The sequence below is a fragment of the Hypanus sabinus genome, chromosome 3 (genome assembly GCF_030144855.1).
Source record: "Hypanus sabinus isolate sHypSab1 chromosome 3, sHypSab1.hap1, whole genome shotgun sequence".
NCBI lineage: Eukaryota > Metazoa > Chordata > Chondrichthyes > Myliobatiformes > Dasyatidae > Hypanus > Hypanus sabinus.
In genome coordinates, this window is record NC_082708.1 from 10,714,946 (window position 1) to 10,742,397 (window position 27,452).

General features: G+C 41.9%; 1 protein-coding gene across 1 annotated transcript in view; it reads left to right on the forward strand.

The window, feature by feature from the left end:
• Positions 1–27,452, forward strand: part of myo7aa (myosin VIIAa) — a 188,356-nt gene that overhangs the window by 147,366 nt on the left and 13,538 nt on the right. The window contains exons 39-46 of the mRNA XM_059963729.1: positions 1,682–1,835; positions 3,275–3,430; positions 7,086–7,191; positions 11,406–11,519; positions 13,246–13,333; positions 15,561–15,667; positions 19,486–19,671; positions 23,102–23,218. Coding sequence (XP_059819712.1) covers positions 1,682–1,835; positions 3,275–3,430; positions 7,086–7,191; positions 11,406–11,519; positions 13,246–13,333; positions 15,561–15,667; positions 19,486–19,671; positions 23,102–23,218 — 1,028 coding nt within the window. The remainder of the gene's footprint in view (positions 1–1,681; positions 1,836–3,274; positions 3,431–7,085; positions 7,192–11,405; positions 11,520–13,245; positions 13,334–15,560; positions 15,668–19,485; positions 19,672–23,101; positions 23,219–27,452) is intronic.

The following is a 27,452-nucleotide window of genomic DNA, read 5'->3' on the forward strand; positions in this document are numbered from 1 at the left end:
CAAGCAAGTCCCCCCCCCCCCATATTAACTGCGTTTAACAGGAGCATCATTGAGTGTCCCGACAAATTGCATCTCCATCTGGTTTGTGAGCATTTGAGCTTTGGGCCAGAAGTTCTTACAAAGGACTGTGAGAACAGCTGAGAGAATCATAGGGGTCTCCCTACCATCCATCAGGGATGTTTATCAGGAGCACTGTGTACAAAGAGTCCACAGTATTATTAAGGATCCCACCCATCCATCCAGCATTCTCTTAGACTTGCTACCATCAGGCGGGAGATTACAATGCATAAAAACAAGAGTGATCAGGATGAGAAATAGTTAGTTCCCCCAGGACATTAGGGATCTGAGCTCCCTGCCGCATCATATTCAAAGTGTCACTGGTTAATCTGTTCCGTACATTACGACATTTAATATTAATGCACTTAACCGCTATTTATGTGTGATCCATCTGTAGATTTTATCCTTACCTTAAGTTATTGTGTGTTATGTGTGTTACACCCTGGTTCAAAGAAATGTACTCTCTATATACATTATATACATGTGTATAGTTAAATGATAATAAACTTCACTTGACACTTGACCTGGACAGGATGCTGTAAAGTTCAAGTTCGTTATCATGAAAACCATGAAAATGAGCTTCTTGCAGCACAGTACATGACAAACATAAGCCAGCATAAATTATACATAACTTGAGTTAACAAAATAAACATACTGGAATTGGTCCTGATGAAGGGTCTTGGCCCAAAACGTCAGCGGTTTATTCCTCTCCATAGATGCTGCCTGACTTGCTGAGTTCCTCAAGCGTTTTATGTGCATTCAGAGTTTCTAAGTAAATTTATTATCAAGGTATGCATATGTCACAATATGGTGAGAGTGAGATATTAATTAATATATATGCAAATATATTAATATATATGTAAATTCAGCGACATGGGTTCAATTCTGATTACTGCTTCTGTGTGTGTGGACGGGGGGTGGTGGGGCGGGGGTGTTCTCCATATGACCTTCAGCTGCTTCAGTTTGCTTCCCATCCCAAAGACAGGTGGGTTGATTGGTTAATTAAGGACAACAGTGTAGTGGTGAACACAAATCGCTTTATAGTGCTAGCAATCACTGATCAGGATTCAATTCCCGCATTCCAGTTTCCTCCCACGTTCCTAAAATGTACCAGTTAGGGTTAGTGAGTGATAGACATGGTACGGTGGCCCCAGAAGTGTGACGACACTTGCAGGCTACCTCCAGCACATCCTGGGACTTGTTTCGTTGTTGACGCAATACAATGCATTTCACTCCGTGACAATGAACAGCTGATGAGTAAGGTTACTCTTTAACTGTAAGTTGTCCTCAGCGTGTGGGTGCGGTGTAGAATCTGCAGGAGTGGAGGGCAAGCGTTGAGAATGTGGGGAGAACAGAAGTAGGGTTAGTGTAAGTGGGTGATGGATGGCCAGCGTGGGTAAATGGGCCGATGGGTCTTTACTGTGCTGCATCTCTCTATAACTTGAATGCACCATCTCAATCATTTTGACCTAAACTGTAAACTCGGCAAACCCAGACCATCATTTCAAACTCCTCCATACTGGTAGCAACATTCATTAGTTGCAAAGTGCATTTTGAGTTGTTGTGGAAGGCGCTATTTAATTGCAAAGTCTTGTCTGTTGTTGCCTTGACTCGGGGCCAGTACCTGTGATGAAGTATATGGGAGACTACCCCTCCAAACGAATGCGCTTGGTGAACGAGCTGACAGACCAGATATTCGAAGGTGCCTTGAAGGGGGAGCTGATGAAAGACGAGATTTACTGCCAGATTCTTAAGCAGCTGACTGACAACCATGTGAAGTAAGACACAAAACTAGCCTGGTCTACCAAGGTGCAGCCCTTCACATCTGGCTGGATTAAACTGCATCTGCCATTTCTCCGCCCGTATCTGCAACTGGTCTATATCCCACTGTATTCTTTGCCAGTGCATTATGCTATCCACAACACCACCAATCTTGATATTAGCTGCAAATGTACTAACCTACCCATATACATTTTAATCCTGGTCATTTATATCCATGACAAACAGCAGAGGTCCCAGTACATATCCCTGTGAAAAACCACTAATGACAGAGCTCCAGCTACAGTAAGTCCCTTCGTCCAGTACCCTCTGTCTTCTATGGTCAAGCAAGTTCTGTATGCAAATGGCTCATTCACCGTGGATCGCATGCATCTTAATCTTCTGGATGAGGATAGAGAGAGAGAGTTAGAGAGAGAGACCACCACAGTAATGTAGTGGTTGGTACAACAGCTCAAGATGTTGTGGAGTTCAGAGTTCTGTTCCAACACAGTCTGTAAGGAGTTTGTACTTCCTCCCTGTGAACCACATGTGGTTTCCACCCACAGTCCAAAGTCGTACTGGATAGTAGGTAAACTCAGAAATCCCACCCTGCAAAAACTCATTTCAGGGAGGTAGCACCACCACCCCCGCCCCTGCAATCCCATATCGACCCCCCAGTCAGCTTCCAAGGGTGCATGTATACAGGATATTTGATTATGAACACAACAATTTATTTGATCACATATTGAAACTATTTACACACACACTCACACACACTCGTTGAGTATTTTGTTAGGAGTCTCAATGCTATTAGCTAAAATGCTAATGCAAATAGCTTTTCTATTTCTTTTTCAAACTTCCCTTGTACTGTGACGTGGCTTGCTTGGCAGATTTGAGCATTTTGCCGGAAGTCTCACCCTCGTAGCAGTCTGTGCCAATGAATTTGTTAATTTTGCAAGACACCAGATTCACAAGTGTTTTGTGAGACGGCTGACTTCTGAATTCTGTCTTAATGTGACGCGCCATTGTAAATAGTCCTGTGATTACTCTAGGGTTATATAGGTGGGTCGCTGGGCAGTGTGGTTCATTGCGTCAGAAGGACCTGTTCTGAGCTGCACCACTAAATAAAAAAAGGAGAGATGTATTTCTTTATATAATTTTTCTATGATTGTTGAATTCTGTTTTTCTGCTGCATGGTCGCACTTTGACCAACACACAACTCATTCCTAATATATGTAAATATATGAGGCAAATAAAGCTGATCCTTTGAAAATTAAGGGGAAACCTGCTGGATTCCAAGGGGGGTGGAGGGGGGGAGCATAGAAAAATAGATATAATGTGGCTTAAGTGCATCAAGTCTCCGGGAACAAACTCTATCATCCTTGGCGTTTAGGGAGTTGGTCAGTAGTATGACTAAATGCCACTTTCTGAATTGCTCTTGGTTCTGTTGTCCTGACAGGTACAGCGAGGAGAAAGGATGGGAGTTGCTCTGGTTGTGTACTGGGCTCTTCCCTCCGAGCAATGTCCTCCTGCCCCACGTCCAGAGGTTCCTCCAGTCCCGGAAAAGCCACATGCTCGCTCCTGACTGCATGTTCCGACTCCAGAAAGCCCTCCGGTAAGGGGAATCTCCGACTCTCCTCTGTGACGTGGTTGAGTTGTGTCCTCCATTTCACTGCCCTTCCCTCTCCCCTCCTCTTCTCTCCCATCTCATCCCTAGATCAGCATTCTTCTTTTCCCATAGAGTGTAGGGTTTAACGTAGAAACATTTTTAAAAAGACAAAATATTCGACCTGTTACATATGTACAGAGCTAGAACAGAAACTGGGTGGAAGGATTGAATGTTTTTGAGCCATGTTAGTGATGGTACATGCTAGGAAACTTGCCATACAGGAGCTACGAACCAGGCTGCTGAGACAAAATGCATGGATGTTTGAAAGTCCACACCAAAAGAGATGGGCATCCACACATAGCCAATTGATTCGCAAACACTAGATTTTGCAGACTCTGGAACTCCAGAGCAACACACACAAAATTAGTAGGAACTCAGTAGGTTAGGCAGTGTCTATGGAGAGGAATAAACGATTATCAGGACTGGAAAGGAAGTGGGGCGGCAGATGCAAGTATAAGGAGGAGAGAGAAGGGGAGGCGTACAAGCTGGCAGATGATCGGTAAGACCAAGTGAGGGTGAAGATAAGTGGAGGAAGGGAAGATGAAGTCAGAAGCTCTATGGTGATAGGTGGAAGAGGTAAGGGGTTGAAGAAGAAGGAATCTGATAGGGTGGACTATGGAAAAAAAGGAAGGAAGATAGGAACCAGAGAGGGGTGATGGTCAAGTGAGGAGAAGAGGTAAGAGTGGAGCAAGAATGGGGAATAGAGAAAGAGGGAGGAGAGAGTTTTTTTGGAAATTGGAGAAATCTGTGCACATGCCAGTCACTGCATGATTCATCAGCTGCATGTGCACTTGCCATCTTCTCACAATTGATCTGATGTGGTCCTTCAGTGTGATCATGACTGGTCAGCTCAATCCTGTCCCTGTTCCTGCATTCTCCCTATAACCTTTGATCCGTCTAACCCCAAAAGCAATCTACGACTCTTAAAATATGATGGTAGTTCTGCTGTAACATGAAATTTGCTTTCCTAACAGAATTGCATTTCTAAAAATATTTGTATCATAAGACTAAGATATGGGAGCAGAATTAGGCCATTCAGCCCATCGAGTCTTCTCCAGCATTCCACTATGGCTAATTTCTTATCCCTCTCAACCCCATTCCCCTGCCTTCGACCTGTAACCTATGATGCCCTGACTAATGAAGAACCCATCACCCTCCGCTTTAAATATACTCAATGTCTTGGCTTCCACAGCTGCCCGTGGCCATGAATTCCACAGGTTTAGCTTAGTCAGATTTCTGAAATTTCTTCCTGTTTTTAAAAACAAGTTTTCACCTTCATTCATTTGACCTTAACACATGAGCGTACACTTTCTTGCATTATATTCCAATCTGCCATTTCTTTGCTCATTCTTGTGAACCTCCTCTGGACCCTGTCCAATGCCAGCTCATCTTTTCTTAGATAAGAGGCCCAAAATTGCTCTCAATACTCCAATTGCCATCTGACCAATGACTTATAAAACCTCACCATTACATCCTTGCTAACATTGCAATTGCCTTTCTTACCACTGACTTAACCTCAAGTTAACCTTTAGGCAATCCGGCGCAAGGACTCCCAAGTCCCATTGCACCTCTAATTTTTGAATTTTCTTCCCGTTTAGAAAATAGTCTATGCCTTTATCCGCTCTGCCAAAGTGCATAACGTACACTTTCCGATGCTGTTTCATCTGCCACTTCGCCCATTCAACCAATCAGTCTAAATCCTTCTGTAGACTCCATGTTCTCAACGCTACCAACTCCTTCACCTATCTCTGTATCTTCTGCAAACTTGACCACAGAGCTATCAATTCCGTCATTCAAATCATTGATATATATAACGTGAAAAGAAGCGGTCCCAGCAACACTAGTCACTGGCAGCCAACCATAAAATACCCCTATTATTCCCACTTTTGCCTCCTGCCAGTCAGCCAGTCTCCTATGCATTCTAGTAACAGTGGGGACAAGGGTGGTGTTAGGGGCTATAGGTTTTCAAACTCACAATAACAAGGTTATTTGTCCTGCAAGTTTCAAAAGTGAGTTGTTTATAACAGAGGTGTATTTTTTTAAAAAAATTCTGTGACTGCAAGCTAAAAATACTAAAGGTTGTATTGTTTAATACAGAATTTTTGCGCAAGTAAATTGGTTTATTATTGTCATATGTTCTGAGGTACAATGAAAAGCTATTGTGTGGCATTCATATAGATAATTTCATTACATTAATGCATTGAGGTGGTACAAGGGAAAACCATAATGGAATAAAGGGTTAGTTACAGAGACAGTGCAGGCGGGCAGGCAGTATGGTGCAAGGTGGATTGTGTGGTCAAGAATCCATTCTCGTCATATGAGAGAACTTTTCAATAGTCTTGCAACCGCAGGATAGAAACAATCCTTGAGCCTGTTGGTACCTGCATTTAGACCAGGGGTTCCCAATCATCTTTATGCTACAGACCCCTACATTAATCCAGGAGTCCATGATTTACACTTTTATATCTTCTACCCAGTGGGAGGGGTAATAAAGAGGGGGTGTCTGGGATGGTTGGTATCAATAGAAACGATTGCTTGTCAACACACCCTTCTCTGTAGAATTGTGCAAAATCTGGGGACAGTTTGTGGGGATTCAAAAAGGAACAGCAAGGTTTGGTGTTTTGGGGGGGGGGGGGTGGTTTTGCCCGTATTGCTTCGATTGGTGGGATGTAGGGAGTTAAAAGCAGGTGATCCTGGTCGAAGTGGTGGTGAATTCAAATCTGGCTGCAGGAAGCCGAGCAGGTAATTCAGGGTAATTAATGCCTTTGCTATGGTACTGAGAGTGTGCTGCTCTGTCAGATGTGCCATCTTGTGATGGGACATTAAACCTATTGTCTTCTTGGGAGCTGTGGTGGGAGGATTGCACAATTAAAAGATCAATGTTTAGTATATTGAAGAAGAGTATCAGGTTTAATATCACTGGCCTGTGCTGTGGAATTTGATGTTTTGGGGAAGCAGTACATTGCAGTACATTAAATTAAACTATAATAAGAAATATATATAAATAACTTAAATAAGCAGTACAAAAAGTGAGCTAGAAAAGAGAAAAAATATTGAGGTAGTGTACAATGGGCTCATTGACCATTCAGAAATCTGATTGCACGGGAGAAGATGATGAATGTGTGTCTTCAGGTTCCTGTGCCGCCACCTTGATGGTCGCAGTGAGACGAGGGCATGTCCTGGACGGTGAGGGTCTTTAATGATGGATGCTGCCTTTTTGAGGCATCGCCTTTTGAAGATGTCCTTGATGGCGGGACTCCAGTGCCCGTGATGGAGTTTGCAACTCTCTGCAGCTTTTTCCGATCCTGTGCAGTGGCCCCTCCGTACCAGACGGTGACGCCGCCAGGTCGCATGGTTTGTCTGTAGAAATTTGTGAGTCTTTACACTCCCAAATCACGAATTTTCAGATTTGAATCACAAGCGTGGAGGCCAATATTCATCCCTTAATCAACATCACCAAAAGAACTAATCAGGTCAATATCGTGGGATGTTACCATGCAGACTGGCTGTTGTTTTCTCAACAGTGAACTGATTGTGGATTCATTATGGTGTCTGATTGTCTCTAAACATGAGTCTTTGTTTTTCGATTGGACCCCTGCAGCAATGGCTCCCGGAAGTACCCACCCCACCTTGTGGAAGTGGAGGCTATACAACACAAAACAACCCAAATATACCACAAGGTCTACTTCCCCGATGACACGGATGAGGTAAGTGTTTCCTCACTCCTCCATAGAAGTTTTCGGCGTTTAAAAACACACGGGATTAACAAGAACATTTTGTGAGGCAGCACAGTGACACATCTTGTCAATGGTTCACCAGCTGTTCAGGAGACACCTGATGGAGGAAAGTGACGATGGACTCCCTTCCAGGCATTCTACAACAATGCTGAAGCTTCGGGCACGTATATACAGCTAGGGTGCCTAAGACCTTTGCACAGTACAGTACTTGTCAACATCGAGCAGAGAGCAAGCTTGTAAATCCAGTGAGAGCAAAGGATGTTGGGAATTGAGAGGGTGGAGCGCCATGGGACAGGTGGCAGAGAAGGGGTGCTGGGGTGAGGAGTGACACAGGCAGACCCACTCAGCTCTGAAACACCAGCAAAGGTCATTTGATATAAGCAATTGGATTATTGATCATTACAGAATGTCTCTCTGATGCTACCTGCTCCCTCCCCTCTCCCTTTCACTTTTTCCCCAACCATGATTCCCCTCTCCCTGCCCCCTTCCCACTCTCAGTCCACAATAGAGACCCATATCAGAATCAGGTTTATCATCTCTCACAAATGTTTTGCATAGTTCTATATTTTCAGTGTTTTTATTTACTATTTATATATTATTATTTGGAATTATTTGTATTTGCACACTTGGTCTTTTGTATGTTGCTTGTTAGTCTTTGGTGTATGGTGATGTTCTGTATGTACTCTGATAATAAATCTACTTTGAACTTTAACATCAAACAGATGATCACTCCATACAGAATAAACTACTAACATACATCTAGTACATCCCCCTCCTGATCACTTGACTCGACCTGTTTTATACTGACTCTTAACCAGTTTATAGGGTTGTTAAGAAGGTGTATGGTGTGTTGGTATTCCTTAGTCAGGGGAGTTGTGTTCAAGAAGCACGAGGTAGTGTTGCAGCTTTTATAAAACCCTAGAACATCGTGTTTGACTCTGGTCACCTCATTATAGAAAAGATGTGCTAGCTTTAAAGAGGGTGCAGAGGAGATTTACCAGGATGTTACCCGGATTACAGAACATGTCTTATGAAGGTACATTGAGCAATCTAAGGCTTTTCTCTTTGGAGTGAAGGTGGATATGAAGTGACTTGATAGAGGTATATAAGATGATAAAAGGCATAGAATGAGTGGACAGCCCATGACTTTTCCCAGGGCAGAAGTGGCTAGCATGAGGGAGCATATTTTTAGAAACACAGAAACATAGCAAACCTACAGCACAATACAGGCCCTTCGGCCCACAAAGTTGTGCCGAACATGTCCCTACCTTAGAATTTACTAGGCTTACCCATAGCCCTCTATTTTACTAAGCTCCATGTACCTATCTAAAAGCCTCTTAAAAGACCCTATCGTGGCCACTTCCACCACCATTGCCGGCAGCCCATTCCACGCACTCACCACTCTCTGAGTAAAAAACTTACCCCGACATCTCTTCTGTACTTACTCCCCAGCACCTTAAACCTGAGTCCTATTGTGGCAACCATTTCAGCCCTGGGAAAAAGCCTCTGACTATCCACACGATCATTGCCTGTCATCATCTTGTACACCTCTATCAGGTCACCTCTCATCCTCCTTCGCTCTAAGGAGGAAAGGCTGAGTTCACTCAATCTATTCTCATAAGACATGCTCCCCAATCCAGGCAACATCCTTGTAAATCTCCTCTGCACCCTTTCTATGGTTTCCACATCCTTCCTGTAGTGAGGCAACCAGAACCGAGCACAGTACACCAAGTGGGGTTTGACCAGGGTCCTATATAACTGCAAAATTACCTATCGGCTCCTAAATTCAATTCCATTTAACTTAATTCAATTTAAGGTGACTAGAGGAAAATATAAGGGGGAGATGTCAGAGGTAAGTTGTTTTACACTGAGTGGTGGAACATGCTGACAGTGGTGGTGGCAGAGACAGATACATTAGCAATATTTCAGAAAATCTTGGATAGGCACCTGGGTGATAGAAAAATGAAGGTCCACATGGGAGGGAAGGGTTAGATTAACCTTAAAGTCGATGAGAAACTCGGCACAAGATCATGGGCCAAAGGGCCTGGACTATGCTGTAGTGTTTTGTGTTCTTTTCCCAGTGTATAATAATTTCTGTAGATAAGACTTCAAAACCACAAGGCTACAGGTGCTGGAGTACAGAGCGAAATATAAGATGTGGAGGAACTCTGTGGATCAAACGGCATTTATGGCATGAAATAGAAAAAGGTTCTGGATAGAAAACATTGACATCTCCCCTATACTTCAGTCACTTTAAAATTATGCCCTTTATACTAGCCTTTCTGCCCTGGGAAATTCTCTCTGAATACCCACTCGAACTACAGAATTCTTCCAATGTTTGCATACCTTTCTCAAATTATCTCTCCTCTTCCTTCTCTCCAGAGAGGAAAAACCCTAGCTTGCTCAACCTATACTGATAAAATAAACTCTCTGATCCGGGCAGCTTCCTCTCTAAATCTTCCACATCCTTCCTATAATGAGGTGGCCAGAACTGAGCACAAAACCTCAAGTGTGGTCTAACGAGGTTTTTATAGAGTTGCAATATAACCTTGCGGCTTCTGAACTCAATCTTCCAACTAACGAAGGCCTACACACCATATGCCTATTTAACAACACTATCAGCATGTGCGGGGTTCATTTATCCACGAACACTACCTTAATACTTTTTTTTTCTCTTTTTGCACTACTTAATTACTTTTAATAGATATGTTTACTATAGTTTACTGTATTATTATATATTGCAATGTACAGCAACCACACAACACAAAAATTCTTAACACGTTGGTGACATTAAAACTGATTCAGATTCTGACCTTTTTAAAGATCGGCATTATTTGTCGCATACTTTGAAGTGTAACTTCTGCGTGAACTGTCAGTGCTGCCCCTGCTGAACCACTCATTGATTATTTATAATTATTTGTTTTTTTTTCCTCTTTTAGTTTTTGCGCACTGGTTGTTTGCCCGTCTTTATTGTGCACTGTTTTTCATTGATTTTAATGTGTGTCTTTTTATTTACTGGAATGCCCTTAAGAAAATGAATCTCGGGGTTGTATATGGTGACAAACAGTAATGTATTTTGATAATAAATTTACTTCGAGCTTTGGTCCATTCCTGTTCCTATTTCTTGTGTCAATGCATGTGTTTCCCACTCCCATCAGGGAGGAGGCTACGTAGCATCCACTCGAGGACCACCAGACTCAAAAACAGTTACTCTCCCCAAGCAGTGAGGCTGATCAACACCTCCACCCAGTAACCCATCCTTCCACACCCCAACCACCACTAGTTTATCCTTTCCTGTCAGAGTCACCTTGTGTACAGACACTCCTGTGCCCAGCATCACTTTATGGGCATACAATTAATCTACCTTTACGTATTTATATATATTGTAATTTTTTATTATTGTGTTCTATATCTTACTGTGTTTTTTTGTGCTACATCGGATCCAGAGTAACAATTATCTGATTTTTTTCTTTACAATTGTGTATTGGAAAAGACATTAAACTATAGAACCATAGAACGTTACAGCACAGTACAGGCCCTTCAGCCCTCTATGTTGTGCCGACCCATATAATCCTTTTTAAAAAAAAGTACTAAACCCACACTACCCCATAACCCTCTCTTTTCCTTTCATCCATGTACCTGTCCAAGAGGCTCTTAAGTACCCCTAATGATTTAGCCTCCACCACCATCCCTGGCAAGTCATTCCAGGCACCCACAACCCCCTGTGTTTAAAAAAAAAAAACAAAAAAAAACTCACCCCTGATGTCTCCCCTAAACTTCCCTCCCTTAATTGTGTACATATGCCCTCTGGTGTTTGCTATTGGTGCCCCGGGAAACAGGTACTGACTATCCACCCTATCTATGCCTCTCATAATCTTGTAGACCTCTATCAAGTCCCATCTCATTCTTCTACGCTCCAAAGAGAAAAGTCCCAGCTCTGCTAACCTTGCTTCATATGACTTGTTCTCCAAGCCAGGCAACATCCTGGTAAATCTCCTCTGATTTATCTAGAATAAATAACCCTGTCTATCTATAACCTGTCTAGAATAATAACCCTGTTTCTGATGTACCTTTGATGTAGAGATTTGAAATGTTTTTGCTACTTTTAAGTGCAAATTTTGGAGAGAAATGTTGCCTTTCTGCTGACCGTAGTTGGGTCCTAAGTTCCCTCCTTCCTTTCACAGGCCTTTGAGGTGGAGTCTAGCACCAAGGCCAAAGATTTCTGCCAGAGCATTTCCACCCGTCTGCTGCTGAAGTCTGCTGATGGATTCAGTTTATTTGTCAAGATCTCTGACAAGGTAACGAGTGGAGTAGGGTGGGCAACTAAGAGTTGGGAAAATAGCACTGGAGACATTGGCACATGTCATGGATATCAGAAGAGAGTTTGGGCCACCCTCCATGTGAAGAGGTGTGTCCAGTGGCCACTTTATTAGGTACACCTGCTCATTAATGCAAATATCTAATCAGCCAATCATATGGCAGCAACCCAATGCATAAAAGCATGCAGACTTGGTAAAAAGGTTCAGTTGTTGTTCAGCCCGAACATTAGAATGGGATGATGTGTGATCTAAGTCACTTTGACTGTGGAATGATTGTTGGTGCCAGACAGGGTGGTTTGAGTATCTCAGGAACAGCTCATCTCCTGGGATTTTCATGCACAACAGTCTCTGGAGTTTACAGAGAATGGTGCAAAAACATTGAAAAAAAATCAGTGAATGGGAGTTCTGTGGGTGAAAATGTCCAGTTACTGAGAGAGGTCAGAGGAGAATGGCCAGACTGGTTTAAACTGACAGGAAGGCGACAGTAACACACATAACCACACATTACAGCAGTGGTGTGCAGAGGAGCATCTCTGAATGCACAATGCATTGAACCTTGAAGTGGCTGGGCTACAACAGCAGAATACCACTTCTGTCCTAATAAAGTGGACTCCGAGTGTACTTTGTAAAATCTCTCTGACACCCTGGTTTTATTTCTGAGGTGACGAGACCTAGTCCTAGATACTTAGTCTAGAGCAGGTGTTCCCAACCTGAGGTCCGCGGACCCCTCAGTTAATGGTTAGGGTCTATGGCATAAAAATTGAGAACCCCTTGCCCAGATAGTGTGGGCATGGAGAGGATGTTCCCTATAGTGGAGGAGTCTAGGATCAGAGGGCACAGCCTCAGAGATCAAGGATGTCCCTTTAGAACAGGGATGAGGAGGAATTTCTTTATCTGGAGATTTATCCTCGTCAATGGTTTCTGCATATTTTCCAGTATGGTCGCATCTTTCCTATAGCAGGGTAAGAGGAAATGAACACAATACCCCAAATGCAGCCTCGCTAGCACCTGTACAATTACTCCATGATCTCACCAGCAATGTACTGACTGAAGAATTCAGGCAGAGCTGTTTTAAAAATGGATGCTTGATGGTCAATGCAGACATAGTGGACTGGGGGTCTTGTTCTCATGTTTAACTCTCTGAGAGAGCCCAACGTAAATGACAGAACGAGCCAGCCCACCAAATGATCCACCTACCCATCACTGTAAGCAACCTTCTAACCCATCCACAGTGGAGTCTATGGTTCATGGAATAACCACAACCATTGCACTGGTACCCAGACCCAGAGTGGGAGACCTTAAGACATAGGCACAGGATTAGGCCATTTGGCCCATCAAGTCTTCTGTGCCATCCCATCATGGCTGATTTATTTTCCCTCCTCAACCCCATTCTTCTGCCTTCTTCCAATAACCTTTAAAGCCCTTATTAATCAAGAACCTATAAACCTTCGCTGACAATAAATTCCACAGTTTCCTCACCCTCTGGCTAAATAAATTCCTCCACATCTCTGTGCTAAAGGAGCAACTTGTTCTGAGGCTGTGCCCTCTGGTCCTATCACCTATCACCTGCCAGCTTGTAGCCCTTCCCCTCTCCCACCTTCCTATTGTGGCTTCTCCCCCCTCCTTCTGTTACAAGAATGATGAAGGTTGGACTTCCTCTGTGGGCAAGAAAATGGCTGCTAACTCTGCACTTGTTGATGGCCAGGTGATCAGCGTGCCTGAGGGAGATTTCTTCTTCGACTTCGTACGTCACCTCACCGAATGGATCAAGAAAGCTCGGCCTGTGAAAGATGGTAAATTTCAAAATGGAAGTTGTCTGTTCAGCTGGTCTGTCCATTGGCTGTCTGAAGTGTGTCTTCCTTCTGGCCTTGACTCCCTGCATTGTGCACACTGACTTGGAGAGAGAAGGGACGGTGGGGGTTCTAGCCATGTACTTCAGGAATGACTGAAATCCACAGATGAAAAATGGAATTTTACTTATTGTAGTTGAGAGGAATACTTAGAACATGGCACAGTATAGACCCATGATGTAGCCCACAATGCTGTGCCAACCTATTAACCTACTCCAAGATCAATCTAATGCTTCCTTCCCACCTGACCCTCCATTTTTATTTAATCAATGTGCCTATTTAAGAGTCTCTTCAATGTCCCTAGTGTACCTGCCTCTTTTCCAACCCCTGACAGTGCATTCCACGTATCCACCACTCAGTATAAGTATATATTGAGACGTACAGTGAAATGTGTCATTTGCTTCAATCGTCAATACAGTCCTGGATGTGTTGGGGAGCTGCCCACAAGTGTCACCATACTTGCAGCGCCAACATGACATACCCGTAATATACTAATGCTAACCCATACATCTCGAGAACGTGGAGGAAACTGGAACACCCGGAGGAAACCCATGCGTCTTGGGGAGAACATACAAGCTCCTTAGAGATATCGACAGGAATTGATCACGGGCTCTGTAAAGTGTTACACTACTGTTCCACCTATGTTTAAAATAAAACCTACCTGTGACGTTCCCCTCGTACTTGCCTCCAATCACCTTAAGTTTATGCCATTTCCACCCTGGAGAAAAGTCTCTGGCTGCCCACCCGATCTATGCCTCTTACCATCTTATATACCTCTATCAAATCGCCTTTCATCCTCCTCTGCTCCAAAGTGAAAAGCCCTAGCTTTCTCATAGGACATGCTCTCTAATCTAGGGAGCATCCTGGTAAATTTCCTCTGTAGAAATGTCTAATTTGAGAGGGCATAATTTTAAGGTGATTGGAGGAAAGTATTGGGAAGATATCGCGGTAGTTTTTTTTTGCACAGTGTGTTGAGTGTGTGGAACGCACTGCCAGGGTGGTGGTTGGAAGCAGATAGATGAAGGCATTTCAGAGAATCTTGGGCACATTGTTGAAAGGAAAATTGAGGGCTATGGGAGAGGGAAGGATTTGATTGATCTTAGAGTAGGTTAAAGCATCGGCACAACCTGGTGGAGCAAAGGGCCTGGACCGTTCTGTTCTAAATCTGATTTGGGACTGGACCTCGCCTCGTTCTAGTGTGGAGACCCTTCATCTGGACTGATGCTGTTCCTCCTCACCTTCCCCATCTGCTGATCACCCTCCCTCACCCGGATCCACCCATCACCTGCCAGCTCTTGCTCCATCCCTTTCTTTTCTGTATTATCCGTCCCCTATCGACCTTCCGGAAACATTAACCACTTTCCTTCATCGATGCTGCCTGACCCACTGAGTTCCTACAGTTGCAGCACAATGGCATGACCTTCCCACCCACCGAACCCACACTGTCCAGTTACACCCGTCTGACCAATTAATCCACCAACCGGTACTTTGGAATGTAGGAGGAAGCCGGCGCACCCGGAGGAATCCCACATGGTTCCGTGGAGAATGTATAAACTACTAAAGGAGCTCAGCAGGTCACATAGCATCTATGGAAAGGAATAAAGTGTCTGCGTATTGGGATAGATACTTCATCAGGGCATCTCGGCCCAAGTGGTCGACTCTTTATTCTTCTCTGTGGATGCTGCCTGACCTGCTGAGACCCTCCAGCATTTTGTGTGTGTATTACTCTGGATTTCCAGCATCTGCAGAACCTGGGACATAGAAAACTTACAACACAATACAGGCCCTTCAGCCCACAATCTCTTGTGTTTACATATATATACTTACAACAATGGTGGAATTATACCCAGGTCACTGGTGATGTAATAGTGTTACACTAACCACGCCATACATTTTGATTCGAAGTACTTTTATTATGTAAGTATGCAATATACAACCCTGAATTTCATCTTCCCCACAGACGGTCACAAAACAAAGAGCCACAAAACCAACCCGTTCAAAGAAAAACATCAGACATCAAACCCCCTCCCCATACCACACTCAAACAAAAGCGTGCAAGCCACATTTAAAAAAAGAATGAAAGCACAGAATGGTGACTTATTGTGCATATTAGCTCGATCAGACTGTTTGAAAACAAAGGCATGTTAGCATTTGAATCTCATCTTGCCAGGTGTCATCCCTTCTCTGACCTACCAGGTCTTCTTCATGAAGAAACTATGGACACACACTATACCTGGCAAGGACCATATGGCGGACTCCATCTTTCATTACTATCAGGTAGGATACTGACACTGATTGTACTTAACTTTCAGGTCAATCATCACTGACACGAAAACGAGATATGGGTGTTTAGGAAGTTGGGAAGACAACTCCACAAATGGTTAATGTGGTTTGGTAAACCCTGAGCAACTGTTTCAAGAGTAAAGATATCACATTGATCACATTTACTCAAGGAATGTCGAAACAATTTGATTTGATACAGGTGTACAAAGTTATAAGGGGTATAGATAAGGTAAGTGCAAACAAGCCTTTTCCATTGAAGTTGGATGAAGCTGGATGTTATGGGTGAAAGGTGAAATATTTAAGGGGAACGTGAGTGGGAAGTTCTGTACTCAGTGGTGAAAGTGTGGGACGAGCTACCGACAGAAGTGGATGCAGGTTTGATTTCAGCTTTTAAGAGAGATTTGGAAAGATACATGAATGACAGGTGTTATGGTAGGCTATGGTCCAGGCACAGGTCGATGGCTCTAGACAGGTCAATAGTTTGTCAAGAACTAGATGGGCTGAAGGGCCTGTTTCTGTGCTGTAGTGTCCTATGACTCTATAATTCATTTGGCCACACATATTTAAAATGGCTGTGTTTCCCAGCTAGTGGGTGGAAGGGAGGAAAGGCCTTGCGTTGTTGCTTGTGTCCTGTGTTGTTCTGCAGAGCATTGTGGGTATTGCATGTTGGTGCCAGATGTGTGGTGACATTTGCAGGCTGCAGCTGCACATCCTTAAATTATTAATGCAAACAATGCATTTCACTGTAGGGTAGGTCTCCATAAACATACGTTTGCATTTATTTGAGTTTTATTATTGATATTTGTACATGTTACTGTTCTGCTAATTGTTGATTGCTCGTGGCTGTTTGCACGATTGTCTTGTAAATTGTTGGTTGCTATTGTGTTGTCTGTTACGGTATCATCCTCTGGTTTATGCTTGGCATCAAACCAGAAGCAATTCTGGTTTGTTTCACATACTGGCAATAAGGTGAATCTGATGTGGTAAGTCTGAATCTGAAGCATTGAATATTCAGTACTGATGTCTGCTCCGAAAGATGGCAAGATGGCGTCAACAAACAACAACAATGTCCTGCAGATGGTTCACGAAACTGCTACTTCCTTCAAATATGATGCTACTACTAAGCTGGGTGCAGTTGGAACCTGTGGTGCGTGTTGGGGCTGATCGAGCGATCTGGCGCTTTGCTGCCTCCGAGGCAGTTTGGTAAGATTTGCCGTCGAGGATGCAGCTGGAGGCCAAAGAGCCGGGAGGCAGGGTTTTCGTTGCTTCTCTCTGAGACGTCAAGGGTGCAAGCTCATGATGGATTCCGTTGCTTCTCTCTGATTAAGGCATCAAGCGAGGTTGGGATTGATGAGGGTGAGAGCAGGGGTCAGGTGGGCGTTCAGCACCGTCTGTGTTTGACCGGTCTTCCTCTCCCTCTCTGTCTAGCTGCTGTTGAAGCAAAGTGCCGGAGCCTTGGGTTCCATGTTGCAAGGATTGATTGGCAGATTCAGTGCGCTCCATTACAGACCCAGCTCTCCACATCATCAAGGACATCTTCAAAAGTGGTGTCTCAGAAAGGCTACATTCTTCATTAAGGGCTGGCACTACTCAAGATATGCCCACTTCTCATTTTAGAAACAACTTCTTCCCCTTCACTATCAGATTTCTGAGCAGTCCATGAACATAATCTCAGTAATTTTAGTATTTTTTACTGTAACCTATAGTAGTATTGTGCTGCTGCAAAACAACAAATTTCACGACATATGTCAGTGATAAGTTGGCAGTGTGGAGATGCGTCTCTACCAAAGGAGATGTAAGGCACTCCTTCCCTCTGCTAGCCTGCAGGTCACCCTTGGACAAAATGTAGCATCTGCTTAGCCCCCAATCAGGTTATCATGAAGCCATGAGAGCAGGTGGTGGATGGTCACATGAGCAGATGGTTCATATCACAAATCCTGGTTATGCGACCATTGACACCAGACTGAAGAGTATTGATAATGGCTGGGGTCACCTGCCTTGCCAAGACACTGCCCAGAAGAAGGCAATGGCAAACCACTTCTGTAAAAAACAGTGTGTGTGTGTGTGTGTGTGTGTGTGTCTCTAAATAGCTAGCTAGCCAAGGACAATCATAGTCATGGAAAAATCATGATCACCCACGTCATACGACACAGCACATAATGATGTTGATGATATCAGTGATAACAAACCTGATTTTGATTGAACTGATATCTGCAATATTCACATAATATAGCAAATACCTCCAAAATAAGTTATCTCTCTGACACAGTGGTGTCAGGAAAACAACCTCTTCCCTCAGTGTCGCAAAGATAAGAGCTGGTTGTGGATTACAGGAGGAATGGTGACGGCTAACTCCTGTTGACATGAATGGATCTGGGGTTGAGAAGGTAAACAGTTTCAAGTTCCTCAGCATCACCGAGGACCTCGCGTGGTCTGTACACACCAGCTATGTGGTGAAAAAAGCACAACAGTGCTTTTTTCACCTCAGACAGTTGAGGAAGTTTGGTATGGGCTTCCAAATTCTAAGAACTTTCTATAGGTGCACAATTGAGAGCATCCTGACTGCCTACATTACTGCCTGGTATGGGAACTGTACCTCCCTCAATCGCAGGACTCTGCAGAGAGTGGTGTGGACAGCCCAGCGCATCTGTAGTTGTGAACTTCCCATGATTCGGAGCATTTACAGAGACAGGTGTGAAAAAAGGGACCAAAGGATCATTGGGGACTCAAGTCATCCCAACCACAATCTATTCCAGCTGCTACCATCCGGGAAGCGATACCACAATATAAAAGCTAGGACCAACAGGCTCTGGGACACCAAGCCATCAGACTGATTAATTCACACTGATTTGAATGTATTCTATGTTACATTGACTGTTCTATTTATTGTAGAACCATCAGGCTCTTGAACCAAAGGGATAACTTCACTTGGCCAATCACTGAATTGTTCTCACTACCTGTAGACTCACTTTCAAGGACTCTTCACCTCATGTTCTCTATTTAGTGTTTGTTTATTTATTATTTTTACTATAATTAGGTTTTTCTTTATTTTTATTTGCACAGTTTGTTGTCTTTTTCACTGTTGTCTGCTGTCTTGGTACAGTCTTTCATTAATTCTGTTATGGTTCTTGTATTTATTGAGTGTGCTCACAAGAAAATGTATCTTGGTTGGATATGGTGAAATGTATGTACTTTGATAATAAATTTACTTTGAACTTTAATTTGCATCAAATCTGAAATAGCAGTTGTTTTGTTCTTTGCACTTGTGTACCGAAGAATGACAATAAACGATCTTGATTCTTAAATAATTCCATAACTCCTGAATAATTCCTGGATTTGAATGGAAAATCCTACAAAAGGTAGTGGATATGACCCAGTCCATCACGGGTAAAGCCCTTCCCACCATTGAGCACATTTACATGGAGTGTTGTCGCAGGAAAGCAGCATCCATCATCAGGGACCTCCAATACCCTGGTCATGCTCTCTTCTCACTGCTGCCGCCAGGAAGAAGGTACAGGAGCCTCAGGACTCACACCACCAGGTTCAGGTACAGTTATTACCCCTCAACCATCAGGCTCTTGAACCAAAAGGGATAACTTCACTTGGCCCATCACTGAATTGTTCTCACAACCTGTAGACTCACTTTCAAGGACTCTTCACCTTGTGTCCAGGCAGCACCCTGGTGACCCTCTCCTGAGGTGTGCTCAATAAGGTGGTATTACTGGACTGAGAAGGGAAGATATAATTGGTTAGTGAGTCCACTGACAGTACTGTTAACAAAGCATAAATTCACCTTCCTGTCTTTTCTGCAGGAGCTACCAAAATATCTGCGAGGCTATCACAAGTGTACCCGCGATGAGGTACTGCAGTTGGCGGCGCTCATTTACCAGGTGAAGTTTGAAGATGATAAATCACAGTTCCCAAGCATTCCCAAAATGCTAAAGGAACTGGTGCCACAGGACGTGATACGGCAACTCTCGCCGGATGACTGGAAACGGGTGAGTCTTTCCCTCAATGTTTCCTTTCCATTCGGTGGGCATAGGAAAAACTCCAGCCCAGCTACTCGGGGGGGGGGGGGGGGTGCACAGTGGACTGTGTTCAGTCTGATACAGCTGGGCTGGGATGAGTCAAGGTCTGCATTTATATCAAGTCCTGATGAAGGGTCTCAGCTGAAACTTTGACTGTTTCTTCCCCTCCATAGATGCTGCCTTACCTGCTGAGTTTATGATTTCCTGCATTTATATGCTGCCCTTCTCATTTTTCTGCAGATGCTGGAATCTAGTGTCACATATGTTACAGTGCTGGAGAAATTCAGCACCTGTGAGGGGAATGAACGTCAATGTTTTGGGCCAAGTCTCTGAACATACAACAGTACATTGTAGGAACAGACCCTTCAACCCACAATGTTGTGGCAAACCATTTAACTTAGAAATCAAAAGGCCAACTGAAGTCAACTCTTCTGCCTAAACAATGTCCTGGTCCTTCCTTTTTCCTCACATTCATTTGCCTACCTAAACATCTCCTAAAAGTCCCTAATGTACCTGCGTCTACCACTACCACTCTGTGTAAAAATAATTAAGTATAAATAAAAAATAAACTTGCCCTTCCCATCTCCTTTAAAATTCCCCTCGCTTACCTTAAGTGCATGCCCTCTGGCATTAGATATTTAACCCTTGAGAAAAAGCTGTTGTCTGTCTCCTCTATCTATGCTCCTCATAATCAGATCTCCCTTTAGCCCAAACTGCTCCAAAGAAAACAACCCAAGTTTGTCCAAACTCTCATTATAGCTCATGCCCTCTACTCCTTGTAAGCTCTTCTGCCCCCTCTCCAAAGCCCCGACATCCTTCCGATAATGGGATGACCAGAACTGTCGGCGGTACTCCAGATGCAGCCTAACTCAGGATTTATAAAGCTGCAACATACCCTCCTGACTTTTGAACTCAAAGTCTTGACTAATAAGGGCAAGATGCCACGTGCCTTCTTAACCACCCTTTCAACCTGTGTAGCCGCTTACATCAGGACTAAAAGGAAGGGGGCAGAAGCAATAATAAAATGAGGGGGGAGAGGGAGCTGGCAGGTGAGGGGGAAGGTTGATGTGAGAAACTGGGAGGTGGCGGGTGGAAGTAGAAAAAGGACTGAAGAAGAAGGAATCTATTAAACATCTGATGCCATGATGAGGCCACACTCAGGTTGGAATATCAAACACTTACCTACTTCTCAAATGGAGAAAGGTTTTCTGCTGTCTACCCATCTATAACATTGTAATTTTACATACCTCCGTCACCTCCCTTCTTAACCACCATTGCTTCAGAGAAAATAGACCTAGTCACTCCCCATAACTGAACCTTCCCAGGGCAATATCATGGTGAATCTCTCAGTGCCATCCCATGAGGCTCCATTACAGCTCAGGGTGTCAGAGTTCAAAGCTCATTTCCAGCATCCTCTGTCAGTAAGCTTGTCCTTCCCATGTGCAGATGGGATTCCTCCAGGAGCTTCACCTTCCTCCCACAGTCCAAAGGCATGCGGGTTAGTAGGTTAATTGGTCATTGTAAATTGTCCTGTGATGAGGTGAGGGTTTAATCAGTGAGATCTGTCCAAGGGCCTGCTTTGCACTCTATCTCTAAACATTAAATAAAAGTACTATTGAGTTCGAATGATAATGTGTTTGGATCCTGATTCCTGTCTTGTCCCCTGGTCTTATCAGCTACCATGTATTAGACTAAATTCCAGAATCTGGGTTATATCTGGATGGACAATTAATTGAAAAGTTACAGACTTGAGTTATAGGGAAAGGTTGAATCGGTTAGGACTTTATTCGCTGGAGTGTAGGAAAACGAGGGGAGATTTGATTGAGGTACTCAAAATGATGAGGGGTATAAATGGGGTAAATACATGCAGGCTTTTTCCACTGAGCTTGGGTGAGACTAGAACTAGAGGTCATAGGTTAAAAGTGAAACGTTTAAGAGGAAAAGGCAGTTGCAACAAGGTGCCAGTGAATGTGGGCTCAATTTCGACATTAAAGAGGAATTGGATAAGTACATGGATGGAAGGGGTGTGGAAATTTGTGGTCCAGGTGTGGGTAGATGGGACTAGGCAGAATAATAGTTCGGCAGGGACGAGGTGGACTGAAGTTCAAAGTAAATTTTATTATCAAGGTACATGTATGCCACCATACACTGCCCAGTAAATACAAACAAACAGAACAGAATCAATGAAAAATTGCACACAAAGATGGGCGAGCAACCGATGTGCAAAAGACAACAAATTGTGCAAATACAAAAAAAAATCCAAATACAGTCGGCCCTCCTTATCCGTGAATTCCGCATGCGCGAATTCAACCAACCACGAATCGCGAAAACCCAGAAATGCTCTTCCAGCACTTGTTGTTCAAGCATGTACAGACTTTTTTTCCTTGTCATTATTCCCTAAACGATTCAGTATAACAACTATTTTACATAGCATTTACATTGTATTAGGTATTATAAGTAATCTAGAGATGATTTAAAGTATACGGGAGAATGTGCGTGGGTTATCGTCGATTGGGATCAAAAAAAATCAGAAGTTCTCTTACTACGCTATTATTTAGCGTCAGTTAGTCAAACGTTTGTCTTAGTATATAGTATATATTTTACCTTTCTATGCATATAAAATACTTAAGAACGTATGTTTCAGCGCCGGGCATGGGAACGGAAGTTCTCGGGACTCGGGACAGATCACTCCCGAGTGCATTCTCCACCGTGCCGGGTTGATGTGGAGGATCAAAAACTCAAAACCCAAAAACCCAATAATTAAATCACTGCGTTGCTTAGTAATAATTGTAGCTTTCATCGGGGCAGAGCCTTTCTCACTTTACCCTTTAAAATTGTTCCAATCGTTGACCGACATAGCCTAACACTTTTACAATGACCGATGGTGTTTCACCTCTTTCCGATCGGTTTATCATTTCCACTTTATTTTCAATCGTGATCATGATTATTTTCGTGAACAGAAACACTGCGCATTCAGAGCTCTGGCGCTGGCTCCCAATATCCACCGCACTGAGACAAGTTAAATAAGGTCTGGGGTTCTGCTGGGTCCTAAGGTCCACAGGATTGATACAGGTTGAATAAGGGACTTGAGCACCCGCGAATTTTGCAATCCGCGAGGGGTCCCGAAACCAATCCCCCGCGGATGAGGAGGGCCAACTGTAATAAATAAATATTGGGAGTTATATAGCCTTCGAAAGTGAGTGCACAGGTTGTGGAATTGGTTCAGTGTTGGGGTAAGTGACATTATCCACTTCACTCCTGTGTCTGTGGTGTAGTACTCTATGCCTTTACAAAAGAAAACTTTAATTGGAAAATTAAATGATATGTGGTAGGCCTTTAAGCTCTAATACTGTTACTTGTGAATGACACATTTGGCTAATTTTATTCATCGCTCTTGTAGTCCATTGTGGCTTTTTACAACAAGCAAGCAGGAAAATCGAGGGAAGAGGCCAAGCTGTCGTTCTTGAAGCTGATCTATAGATGGCCTACATTTGGATCGGCCTTTTTTGAAGTCAAGGTGAGTGATGTTTATTATTTAATTACATTTCAGTTTCATGGAGTCACAAGCAGCGTCATTGAGCTGAAATGCTCCATTATAGAAATAAAGGAAAAAAATTGTAATGTTGATTTAAGTATGTGTTAGGGTGACACAGTCATGGCATAATGCTTTATAGCGCCAGCAAATACCAGTTGGGTTCAATTCCCGCTGCGGTCCCTAAGGGGATTGTACATTCTCCCTGGGTGCTCTGGTTTCCTCCTACATTCCAAAGATGTAAAGTTAGGGTTAGTAAGTTGTGGGCACGCTTTGTTGCCACGGGAAGCGTGAAGACGCTTGTGAGCTTTCCCCAGCACATAATCGGACTGTGTTGAGATGATCCCTTTATACAATTGGAATTAATCCAGTTATGGCAATACTTTACTGCCTGTTTAATGCTGAAATAGAGGTTGCTTTGAAGGTTTTGTTTTTAAAAAAAAAAGCTTATCTCCCTCTTTATCTTGAACCTGAAGCTCCTTCCGGTTGAAGTTTATTGCCCTCTGATTGTACAGATATACCACCAAATGAAACAATGTTCCTCTGAACCATGATGCACCCATAAAACACACACATAAAACAAAATATTACCACAAATAGGTAAAACAAAATATAATTCAAAATGTATGCGGTGTGCAGCACGGGTAAACAGCTCACTGTCTAGTGATGAGCCATCAGTGGTGTCTGTATTAATTTCTCACAGCCTGAGGGAAGAAGCTGTTACCCAGCTGGGCAGTCCTAGCCCTGTACCTCCTTCCTGATGGTAGTGGGTCAGAGAGATTGTGGGATGGTGGTAGGGATCCTCAACAATGCTTCAGCCCTTTCTTTTTCAATATTTTTATTGATTTTTTACATAAAAGAATACAGAGTACAGTAGGATATATATCGATTACAGTATATTGGAATCACAAATATAGTCTCATTACCCCATATCCATATAAATTAAATTTAAACATAACATTGAAAAGAGATTATTATACAAAACAATCTAAACCCACTACCAGAAAAAAAAACAGCGGTTTGGTTTGAAAACAAAAAGGAAAAAATCCTTAACATATAGTCAAACATATTATTAGCTGTGCTTAATAGCAAATCAAAGATTTTGAAAATAATTCAAAAAAGGTCCCCACAATGTTAAAAAAATCTTGTCTAGGTTCAGAAATTGAACAGCGTATCTTCTCTAAATTTAAAGAGAACATAATATCATGTAACCAATGAGTATAAGTAGACGGAGTGGCATCCTTCCACTTAAGCAACAATACCCTTCTGGCTATAAAGGAAATAAAAGCCAAAATGTGCAAATCATGTGTCTCCAAAATAATATCATTTCGTTCAACAGTACCAAATAAGGCAGTCAAAGGATTAGGTTTAAAATTTACCTTAAAGAGCCTTTAAGGTAATTTACCTTAAAAAAAAAAGAGTTTGGAATACTTCCTTCCAATATTTTTCAAGACTCCGACAAGTCCAAAACATATGAATTAGTGAAGCTTCTCCATTGTTACATCTATCACAATAGGGAGATAAATCAGAATAAAAACAAGATAGCTCATCTTTAGGCATGTGGGCTCTATGAACCACTTTAAATTGTAGAAGGGAATGACAGGCACATAACAATGAGGTATTAACCAATTTAAAATTTTCATTCCAAGTATCCTCAGAAATTGGAATCTGTAATTACAATCTTGTTCCCAGAAATTTTTAATTTTGTCTAAAGGAATATTTCTCATTCCCAACAACATACCATAAATATTAGTTATAGATCCATTATGGAAGGGTTTCAAATTGAAAATTGTATCAAGCAAATTCTTATCTGAACTTTTAAGAAATGTATGTACTTGAGAATGCAAAAAGTCTCTAATATGTAAATATTGAAAAAAGTGTGTTTTGGGTCGGCTATACTTAGCTGACAGTTCTTCAAATGAAGGGAGACCATCTCCAACAAACAAATCCTGAAAACATTTAATACCCAATCGATTCCACTCTTTAAAAACTACATCAGTCATAGAAGGTTTTAAAAAAAATAGAAAAAATGGGACTAGAAAGTAGAAAAACTCAATAAACTAAAATATTTTCTAAATTGTACTCAAATCCTCAAAGTGTGTTTAACTACAAAATTATCAGCTAAATTACTTAAGGATAGAGGATCGGAGAAGAGAAATGATAGAAAATTTATTAACAGAATTAGCTTCTAAAGAAACCCAGACCAGACAGTCCTCTTGACCAAAACGTAAGATTCCGTATATTGACTGCCCAAAAAACCTAAGATTGGGTAAGGCTGAACCTCCATTTTCTTTAGCGTTTTGTAGATGAACTTTATTTAATCAAGAAATTTTATTTTTCTATATATAAGAAGATATGAGGCCCCATGTGCCATTTGGGCACTAAGAGTTCAGCCGACAACGATATATAAGAAGATGTAATAGAATCCAGAGAGTCAAAAAAGGATTTAGGAATGAAAACAGGTTCGGCCTGAAATAAATATAAACATTTAGGCAAAATATTAATTTAATAGAATTAATTCGGCCAATCAGCGGTAAAGAGAGAGGTGACCAATTTGATAGTGCCTTCTTAAAATAATTCAGAAGTGTAAAAAAATTTTCTTTAAAAAGGAATTTATAATTCCTAGTCATTGTTATGCCCAAATAAGTAAATTGATTTCTTACAATTTTAAAAGGAAGGCTAGTCTTAACTAATACCAAATTATTCAAAGGAAAAAGTTCACTCTTATGAAAGTTAAGTTTATATCCTGAAAACTGACTATAAAGCAGGAGAGTAAAGAAAGTACAGAAGGTAAAGAAGACTCCACATTAGAAATGTAGAGCAAAAGGTCATCAGCATAAAGTGAAACTTTGTGGGTAATACCCCTACTTAAAATACCACTGCTATCATGAGATTCCCGGAAAACAATAGCTAAAGGTTCTAAGATCATGTCAAGAAGCAAAGGACTCAGAGGACAAACTTGTCTAGTTCCACATTGAAGTTGAAATGGTTTAGAATTCTGAGAGTTAGTAAGAACCTGAGCAGAGGGAGATAGATAAAGTAATTTAATCCATTGAATAAAATCGAGCCCAAAGTTAAATATTTCTAAAGTTTTAAATAAATAATTCCATTCAACTCGATCAAAGGCTTTCTCGACATCTAAGGATTTTTTTCCGTCCTTTTATTTCTTTGTATCTTGTCTATATTAAGAGTTTGGGAGGTTAATTATATTGGTGTTACTTATAGTTTCCACTTATGTGTGTTAATTGCCAACAATGCAATCCCACTCCCTTTGTACTATTATGTCCACTATGTATTCATCTTTGAAAAATTCAATAAAAATAAAAGATATCTCTTTGGAAGGAGAATAAATACTATTCAATAAACGATGAATATTAAAGAGGGAGTATTGATTTTTTGATCAATCTAATCTGATCATCAGAAATAATAGATGGCAAAATATTTTCAATCCTATGAGCCAAAAGTTTGGATAAAATTTTAGTATCAACATTAAGTAAGGAATTTGGTCTATAAGAAGAATAAGTTGGATCCTTATTCATTTTAAGAATAAGCAAAATAGAGGCTTCATAAAAAGATTATGGCAACCTACCTAATTTAAAAGAGTCCGAAAGGACTAAATATAATGAGGTATAAGCAAAGAGGAAAAAGCCTTATAAAACTCTCCAGAAAATCCATCAGGACCCGTAGCCTTCCCCGAGTGCAAAGAGTGAACAACTTCGGCAATTTCCCTGTAAGAAATGGGTTGATCCAGCAATTTTTGGTTATCATCAGAAAGTGTAGGAATGTTTGATTGATCTCAGAAATTATTCATTAGAGTGTTATCTTTAGGAGGATCAGAACTATAAAGTTTAGAATAGAATTCTCTAAAAGTATTGTTTATTTCTAAATGATCAGATGGTTTATCACCATTAGCTTTCCAAATTACCTTAATTTGGTGTTTAACTATAAAGGTCTTAAATTGGTTAGCCAATAGTTTACCCATTTTATCTCCATGAACATAAAACTTGCTTTTTATCTTTTAAAAATTGAGTTTCAATTGGATGTTAAAAGCAGATCATCTTTAGTTTTAATTTCAACACATCTTTTATATAAAACAGGGTCTGGAACCAAAGCTTATTTTTGGTCTAATTGTTTCAGCTGATTGGCTAATTCAATTCTCTCCTTATTAACTTTTTTCTTAACACTTGCAGTAAAAGAAATAGTTTGTCCTCTAATATAA